The sequence below is a fragment of the Pseudorca crassidens genome, chromosome 9 (assembly GCF_039906515.1).
Source record: "Pseudorca crassidens isolate mPseCra1 chromosome 9, mPseCra1.hap1, whole genome shotgun sequence".
Taxonomy (NCBI): Eukaryota; Metazoa; Chordata; class Mammalia; order Artiodactyla; family Delphinidae; genus Pseudorca; species Pseudorca crassidens.
Window position 1 is genome coordinate 27,468,540 of NC_090304.1, and position 9,767 is coordinate 27,478,306.

The 9,767-nt window shown below is 43.6% G+C and overlaps 1 protein-coding gene across 1 annotated transcript in view; it reads left to right on the plus strand.

Annotated features, from left to right (window-relative positions):
- DCDC1 (doublecortin domain containing 1) overlaps positions 1-946 on the plus strand; it is a 456,279-nt gene extending 455,333 nt beyond the window's left edge. The window contains exon 38 of the mRNA XM_067749533.1: positions 509-946. Within this exon, the coding sequence (XP_067605634.1) occupies positions 509-657 (149 nt within the window). The 3' untranslated portion in view covers positions 658-946. The remainder of the gene's footprint in view (positions 1-508) is intronic.
- The last annotated feature ends 8,821 nt before the right edge of the window (positions 947-9,767 follow it).

Here is a 9,767-nt window from a genome sequence, read left to right on the forward strand (position 1 = left end):
CTTATAAAAACTTATTTTATGTGCTATAATGTAAAAACATTTAGCATGTGAAAGTTAGCCATCAAAAAATCACACTGGGTCTTTGAAAAATGGATTTGTTTTGGCAAAACAAATCAGATGCTGTTAGACTAGTTTCTTTCACACAAACCCCCAACAAAATCAAAAGGGTGCTTTATGCTGTTTGTCATCAAATCTGAACACTGTTCTCAATGCTGTGTTTACCATCTTTTCAGTGGGCTCAGTTTTTAGACCACTCCTAGGTTAGCTTCCAATTCAGGCTTTATAAAAAGCTTGGAAGGAAGCCCTCTCTAGCAACTGCCATTCTGTAGAAATCCAAAGGATGTTAACGCATATCTGATGTGATAAGCAAGTCAAGTGTGTCATGAGAGCGGCCGACGTGGGAGTCGAGGATTTCTGAAGGATCTTCAAGATTTTCATCATCCTGAACTTTTAATTATTTTCTATAAATACATTGACTTGTCTCTCAAAATAATTTTTTTTTTAACAGAGTTAAAGCAACTGGTGGAGGTCAGAGCAAATTATGCCCGAATCCGAAGGCAGCAGGGCCCTCAAGCCACAGACGCTGTGTTGTCACCATCCACAAAGCTTCAATCTCTGGTACCTCTACACAGTGAATTCCTGTCAGACCCATCATAGTTTGTGCTGTGTTTCGCTGGGGTAGCCTGTGCGGACATACTCATATGCTTGCCAGGATGTTATATGATGATTAGTCATTGTTTTCATAATTCCATGCAGTCTCTTTTAAAAGTTATACCCTCTGCCTTTTACACAGGGTGGCATTTAGTGCCTCAAATCTGTTCTTAGAAAGACAACAGAACTAGACAAAGCAATGTCAGTAAAGTAACTATCTTAGGTGTATTTTCTTCCAGGAAAAGAAAAAGGAAAATACTAGCTATTATTGAAAAATAATTTAGTGGGGTCAAGTAGTATATATTATTATATATACTTTTAAAATTATATAATATATATATTTATATAATATATATAATTTGATAATAAATAGACTCTGACAATTTGAGTGTATATATATAGTTATATACTTAAATTTAGTGGGGTCAAGTAGTATATATGTTCTATATATAAATAACTTTGCATTATTTATTTTATATCTATATGAGTTATATATACATATATAATTTGATAATAAAAAAGACTCTTTGACTACCTAATACTAAATTTGACTCAAACTGACAGTTTTCTGGCTCAGCCACTATATTTTTCAAACTTGCATGTTAAAATCCTACATTTACTAAATGAAATGGCTGGTGGCCACCAAACACCACATGAATTGATCTTTCCTCCTCCCACTTTCCTTCAGTTTGGCTTGTGGTTACAGCACAGGACTCCTGATGGGGCACAGCTAGATGTTGTTCACAAGAGTGAAGCTGGATAATTCCTGACATAAGCTCAGTAACCAAAAGTCGTAGACTGTGTCCTCAATACAGAAACTTAGGGAAAGGATATATGCACTACTTGTAAGAAAAGTTATGTAAGGATTTTTCTTAGGGGGCCAAGGGAGATCCTTAGTAATCTTAAGTATCAATCTTACAGGGAAAGAAGAACTTACCTTTTAATTTCTTTCTGTGATGAAGAAAGAATTTTTTTTTTTTTTAATAACAGTGACAAATCAGAGTTTGGCTTCTGGTTCTGGTGAAAATTTTCCAGAGAAATGCTCTTCTCTCTCTGTCTCTGAGAGCCATTCCCACCTCTGTCTGAATATAAATTGCAGCCTGGCTAGGTGTGTACAGAATGGCTCAGCTGGGCTCACTCTTCCATCCACCACTTTAATGTGATGTAGGAAGGCAGTAGATCATTTCTACTGAAGGGGGCTCTTGGTAATCGCTGCAAAAGGCCTAGTATTTACTCCCAGTCTGCAAATCAGTAAGGCCGCATGAATAAATTCCTGCTGCTTCCCACACCACTAAAAGCAGAGACCATTGAGGCAAAATTTCACATTACATACACGACAATTTGCCCTTTCGCAGACATCTTCTCTATGTGTTGTGCACTGTTAGAGATGTGAAGTCATTCCACAACACCTTTGTGATACGTATGAGAGAAAAATTGCACGTGTCCCCACCTTGCTTTTCCTTTTGTTTTACGAGAAGTGGTAAGGAACATGCTGCGGTCAGAAAGTGGGCCAGTAAGATTCTTACCTGTTGGGCCTCTTCTTACAATAACTGGATTACAATCCCCAGAGACACGGAACTTGTTATTTCTTTTCAAAATTCCTTGAAAACAAAGGCATTTCTCTAGGTGCAAAAGTACCTATCATTCTGCTGCCAAGGAAAAGTTGATTTGCTATGAAAATGGCATAATTTCACCATAGATCAAATGTGCAGATTCTTGTGAAGTCTTCACTGTTGCGTGTGAACACGCCTGAAGTGAAAATTGGTAATATCACACAACATTGTATCAAGCACCAGGAGACGTAAGGCAAAACTCTTAACTGAACTTTTCTATTACTAGTAAATGGGATTTTAGATGTAATATAACAGTCATCAACACATCACATTTTACCAGCAAGGCAGCGGCACTTACTTTGTCGACGACGGCTTGCTGGGGATATCTTGGCGGTTCATAGCCACTTTTAACTTAAGACTAAGAACAGCCCTGCTCTTTCCTTATTATTGACCTTCCTCTGTGGTTGGCTGGAAGGTGGACTGGGGAGCAGTTACTCCACCTTCAGCAAGGACTATAGGATAAGACCGTTGGCAATTCTGTTCAGCCCTCCAAGGATTTTCATAAACCCAGTAATTTCCTTTGGGGATATGTTTATCAAATTTGAATCAGCCTCATACATATAAGTCACATTTCAATATTTTTCTATCAACTGGAAATCATTTATTATTAAATACTAAAGCAACCATCCTCAAGTCCATGGCCTTCTCCAGAAATTTATTTCCTGCTGGTTCACAAACACCCTTAAGTTGATCCAGATGTTAATCAGCAGTGTACCAGCATTTGTGATTGTCCTCAGGAGAAAGGAGTTTCTGGATGTTTCTGCCCCACCTCTAGCTTTTGTTGCCTGATTAAGTGTTGGGATGAAGTTGCATGTTTCTAAGCAAACTGACAAACTGTCAAACTGTCTGAAAGTTTGACAAGCATTTTGAGATTATGACAGCATTTATACATAAGAGGCACTTTATCTGGGTGCTTATGTCAGGTTTATAAAACAGGACACATTAGCAATGATTCAAAATCCAAATGCAGCTTTGTGGCGTGATAACCCTGAATTTCCATTTTGTTCTTGATTGTTCATAATGACTAAATATTTTTTTGTGGATCAAGAAAACAAAGCAACAAACAAGCCAGCAAATAATAACAGAAAGGTAAAGATAAATTTGTTCTCTTTCGCAAGAGAATCACTTAGAAATTGTGGCCACTGGCTGTTGCAGCATTTGTGAGCCAACCTTTATTAATAGCCCAGGTGCGCTGCTGAGCGTTGTTGAGATCTGTGATTCACCAAGACAGCAGTTCTTTTTCTGACATCATTTGGAAGGGAGCGATCAGAATCTACAGGGCTGTGTTATTCTGGATTGTCGTAAAATGAGATGCAAACGTCCTCAGGTAAATGGAATTTGGACCCAGTGGTGATCCTCAGTTGCTTTTATTAAATCAGTTACCTCCTGCCTCTGAAAAGATCTCAACCCCTCCTAAGGCTAGGTTAAGCAGAAAGAAAGAGCAGCAGTTTTTTGTTCTTAACACAATAAGCTAGAATTCTAAGTAAAAGGCATGGTTTGGGGCTGCTTGGCCATAAGCAAATGCAAAGCAGGATCAACAAAGACCACTCAGGCGAGGGCTGATGAAAGTAAATGGACCAACCCGAGTAACGGCAGACATTCAGTGGGTGCCTGCCACCAGCTGTAGCATTTCCTAATTCTGCAAGTCTGTAATATGAAACTGCTATCAGTAGGCTGCCACCCTGTGCCATATGTGCAAATAGAAATATATGAGGGGAGAGGAAGTGCTTATGCCCATGGTGCAACTGGGTTGGGGGAGGGAGGAAGAAGGAGACAGGAAATTATATTTATATGGCAAGTACAGTGGTGATTCTGAATTGGATGTGCTGTCATTCATTGTCTGCTGTATTCCTGTGCTTGTTTAGGGGTAGATAGAGCGTTCAGTCAACCGCTGGATCCATTAGGTCCTGACTTATCATTTCTAGAAGTTTTGAACTTGGGGTTTTAACTCCAGGTGCGGTTGCCCAAGAACGTCAGTTCTGGCAGACCAGCTAAGACAGTTGGGGGGGGGGGGGCGGTGAATGTCTAGATGCCACCACCAGCAGCTCTCCTTAAATGGCCCTGCAAACTGTGCTGGACAGGAACGGAGGAGAGGAGGGCACCTCCCACAACTGCTAGGGTTAGTGCCCCCAAAGCACAAGATTTGATTCTGTCTTCATTTCCACCACCCTCTTTCCTTTTCCTTCTGTTCTTCTCTCTCCTTGCCTTTTGGTCGTAGCTCCTCTGTCTTCCTTGCTTTTTGTCTTCGAAGGGCCTTTAAATTCTGTCTTTCATTTTAAAAGCTGTCCTCCCTGGAGCAGTCTGTGGATAGGCAAGGGATGATTTCCTAATATGATTCTCAAAGTTTCCTGTGCACAGGAGTCACCGGGGAGCTTGATAAAATACCGAGTCCCAGGCTTAATGGCAGAGATTCTTCTTCTGTACACCTGAGGTGGGGCAGGGAGCGTGCAGGAACAGGCCCCAGCCACGGAGGGTGGTAGCTGACCACACGCTGGGGAACTCAGCTGAGGTTCTGTTCCTGTGAGCTGGGTGTGGCTCAAGCGCTACCTACCAGTTCTAAGAGCACTGTGGTCCCTTTTACCTTTGTGTTAAGGGCTACGAAAGCAGCGAAGCACTTGCTGCCTATCTGAGGGCTTGAGTCTAAATGACCTCATGTTTTCTCCTCACTATTTCCTTGAGAAAGAATGGAAATGTTCTTGAGTAGGGACTGACCACCCAGAGATTGTAACCGGGACACTGGAAGCAAAACTAGGAAGTTGGAGGTGCTGAAGCTTCCCATGTTAATTAAGCTGCCTTCAGTGCTGATAAAATCTTGCTATTTTAAAGGTCACAGGAATAATGTCAGGGCTATGGTACATACATCAAGGAGCAGAGTCATTTTGAGGCGGAGGAAATAGCCAGCTTCCTGGAGTTTTCTTATGCCTTTTTGTATGTACCAAGAGAGAGAGGATTTTGGAACAGGGACAGGGGTCTTTTTTGTGAAGTAACCCTTTCTCCAGTGAAGGAGCTGCTTGCTAGGGGGAAGCCTGAGCCTCTCTGTTCCACGTAGGCTCTAAGTCTAGTTGATACAGAAGCCTGAGCCACCCGCATCCCTGGCAGGCTCATCTAAGAGTGTGAAATTCCACAGGATATTATTTCGGTTCACTAACAAGTGCTCTCAGAAAAATTAATGTTCAAGGTAGTTCTCTCGTCCCATAAATGAAATCCATATAGGTTGGGAGACAGCCACGTTCCTTAGAAGACAGAAACTGTAAAGAAAATTAGCTTTTCAAAGAACTAATTCCTATGTATGCATCTCCAGACACTTACTGTTCTGGGTACCGGGCATGCAAAGGTGAGTGCAGTAGATGTGTGGCTACTTGGAGAGTACAGAGGCCGGAATGTTGGGGTAACAGGCATGAAGTAAGGTGGGAGAGGTGGCCACCAGCCAGACTGGAGGGCCTTGTAGGTCATGCTGAGGCGTCTGGGTTTTTCTTTTTAATTTTTTTTTTTTTTTTTTTTTTTGCGGTACGTGGGCCTCTCACTGTTGTGGCGTCTCCCGTTGCGGAGCACAGGCTCTGGACGCGCAGGCTCCGCGGCACGTGGGATCTTCCCGGACCGGGGCACGAACCCGTGTCCCCTGCATCGGCAGGCGGGTTCTCAACCACTGCGCCACCAGGGAAGCCCTGGATTTTTCTTTTTTAAGTGTAGTGAGAAGTGGTTAAAGGGAACTAATATGAAAGCTGGACTAGACATCGTATATTAAGCTTGTTCAGGCTTCAAGTTACAGAGATACACTCGACTTACCTCCGGAGGTGGAGGTTTGTTAGGAGGGTTAACAAAGAAGGGGGAAAGCAAAGGAGAGCCCAGCACACAGGCTTCACAGTGGTCTCTGTTCCAGACGCACAGCCTGACTGTCCAAATGATCACCCAGTAGTCTGCCCTTCCTGCTCTTGACTTCCCTGTTTCTCTGTGCTTCTTGCTTCTGTGAATTTCCTACTTTTTCACGAGCTCTCCTGCTTTAGGCTAAAATGCTGACTTGCCTTCTCATGGCTTCTGCTGCTTCATGGCGTCTGTTTGCTGCCTTCCCTTTGTATTTCTTTCGGCTCTAGGGCCACTCTACCATCTGAATTACTTTCTTTGTGTCTTCTGATGGAAGACTGAATGGCCGCAGGCCAGCCAATAGCTGCTTTTTACTCATCCCTTTACATTAGGATGTCAGGGAACACATGATACAAAGTACAGCTTGCCTGTGTAGGCAACGTTGGTGTGGGTTGTTCCTTCCTTAGGAAGCTGTGGATCTGGCTGGTATTAGGGGCTCCATGGCATTTTCAGTATAAACCCATAATTCTGCTGTTGTTATGATTATTTTCTCCCTTCACCACTGAGGGATGACATTAGCCATGGAATCAGCTAGCCTATCTCTAGTCCTCTTCGGTCAGTAAGAGGCTTGTCCTTGGGTGTATCCTCCAAACTCACTTTAATGGAGTAACCTTGGTGGTCCTTGCTATACGAGCAGCATGACCTTGAGGACGCAATCTGTTACAATATCAGGACTTTGGTTACAATATCAGGATGGATACCAGTTGGACTCTTAAGTTACACTTCCGAATACAAGTAAGTCTGTTTGAGGAAGTGGATCTTGCAGAGACATCCTGGCAAAACTGAAGACACTCTGGCATCCAGGGAATTTTTCCAAATCAATTCAGAATGTCAAACCCTTTTTATCAGACTTTCCCTTGCCTCTTGTTTAATGCAGTCATTTTGATAGGCTGAATTCCATTGTGGATTTTGATTTTTGTTACCATCTCTCTCTCTCCCGGCACTCTGCGAGGCCAGCCTGCCTACCAACTTTCCCAATGTTGAAACGTGTGTTCTACTCTTTGGACTTGACCATCATCAACTGTGTTTGAACTTTCAATCCTTGTTATGTTCCAGGACACCCAAGGAGTAGTATTCTCTGTTGCATAATGTCCAGTTCCCATGAAAAAGTTGATGTGGGCCACAACGATGTATTGAACTAAAGCTGTTTAGTGTTTAAGAGGCTTCCTAGGGAGGAGTTCTCAACAGCAGTGGGGGCAAAGTGCAGCAACAGCACAAGACAGCATGAGGAGCACTCTGCACCCCTATCCTCCGGCTCATTCAGGAAATGACAACAAAAGCCACGTTGGGGCTTCCCTGGTGGTGCGGTGGTTGAGAGTCCGCCTGCCGATGCAGGGGACACAGGTTCGTGCCCCGGTCCAGGAAGATCCCACATGCCGCGGAGCGGCTGAGCCCGTGAGCCATGGCCGCTGAGCCTGCGCGTCCAGAGCCTGTGCTCCGCAACGGGAGAGGCCACAGCAGTGAGAAGCCACTTTTCATTTCAGCAGCTTACAACAGTAATTATGGAAAAAAATGCAATTTATTTGTGGGATTTTTAAGTACTTCAAAGGTGTTTATTTACACTGTCTTACTTCAGGCCACTGTCATTGCTCCCGCGGATAATACTGACGGTTTTCTAACTAGTCATGGTGCACCCCCAGCCTCACTCCTCTCCAATTCTTTATCCAAGTAGTAGCCAGAATGATCTTTCTAGAATGAAAATCAAATCGTGTTACTCTCTTGCTTAAAAACCTTCAGTGGCCCCTGACTGTCATCTAAATGAAGGACACACTCCTCCCCGTGGTACCCCACACCCTTGGGAAGACTGTGCTCCCCTCGCCCTGCAGTCTCGGTTTTCTCACCCCTTTGCTCCCAGAGATCTGCACTCCACTTGTCCTAAAAGTTCCCTAAATTCCCCCAAATCGTGTGTTCTCTCGAACTTCCTTACCTTTGCACATTCTCCTCCTACAGCTTTCTGGGGGATTGTCCCTGACCCCTCCCCAAACCAACTCTGTTGGGAACTGCCTTCCATATGCTTCCCCCGCTGCCCCCTTTGCTTATCTTAACTGTAGAACTTACCACTGTTGACATATTCTTTCTCCCACTGATCTGTAAACTCCTTGAAAGTAAGGCCAGGCTTTTTCACACCTGTATTTCCAGTGCCTGAATATTCCTTACTGTGTAGTAGGCATTAATGGATATTTGTTGAATGAATGTAAGTTTTGGAGTAACTAGTTGGCTAAAAAAGGTACCTGCTTTTTAATATAAGCATTGAATCAGAGTTTGATTTTCTTGTAGAACTTTCTTCTCCTCACATGCACTGTTATGGACTGAATATGTGTCCCCAGCAAATTTGTATGTTGAAACCCTGTGCCCCAATGTGATGGTATTAGGAGGTGGGGTCTTTGGGGGGTGATTAGAAATAGATGAGATCCTAAGGATGGAGCCCTCAGGAATGGAATTAGTGCCCTTATAAGAGTCATGAGAGAGCTTCCTTCTTTCCTCTGCTCTCTGCCGTGAGAGGATACAATGAGAAGTCCCCAGTCTGCAGCACAGAAGACGGCTCTTACCAGAACTGGACCACAGTGGCACTCTGATCTCAGACTTCCAAGATGCAGACCTGTGACAAATAAATTTCTGTTGTTTATAAGCCTATGGTACTTTGCTACAGCAATCTGAGTGAAGACACACATTGTCACTTCAACCCATAGAATATCACATAACCACCTTATAAAACGAGTCTTGTACTTGACGAGACAGTATAGACTGATTATGTTTCCTTTATCAGAAGGCAAACCAAAGCAATGTTGATTATGATCCCTTCTTTGCCCATAGTAACTTTCAAAACACTCCTAAGGCTTGATAGAGTGGAAAACACTGTTCTCCCATCAGTGCCCAGATGGACCCTTAACTGGTTGCCTGACTGCTGCAGGCAGCCTGGCTTGGAAGAGAAGACGTGTCACCCCCTTGCACAAGTGTGATGATTTGTGGCTGAGAAGGGAGAGCCTGCTCTCTGAACCACATGCCCCCTGGTGCAGGCAGGCTAAGGAAAGATGAATGGCATTATAAGACAGACATCTGAATGTTTCGTATTAAATTAGTCCCACAGAGCGCCCAGAATTCTCATTCCATAAATCACAAAGTAAACTCACTCCCAGGTTAGACTGTTGTGACTTTGGCCTGTGGTGTCATAGATAATCTGAGAATAGTTAAACATTTGTCTGAAATAGTAATAATTTTCAACATATTTACTCAGTGGCAGAGAGGTGACCCAGACTGATCTCTGTTGCCAGAAACAGCATGTAAATGGGAGTCAGCCAATTCAGGAGATTTCCAAACAAGAGTCACTGCTCTTCGGCCCCTCTGCCTGCTCTGAAACTGCCATGAGCTCCTCCAGGAGCCGTGAGGTGCTGGGGGCTAAGATGAGCAAGCATCACCCCCGCCAGAGAGCAGGTGTGAAAGAGCACTCACTGATGCCCCCACCCCTTTTACTGAATATATGGCAGTCCCAGCCCCATTTTGAAGTCCACTTTCGCCTTAACTTGGTCTAAGCATCATAGAGCTAGGAAGGACCTTAATTTCATTAAAGCCGCATTGCTCTTCAGGCAAAGGTTTATTCTGAGAATATTTTACATATCTTTGGATCTATTTTGGTTCTTCCAT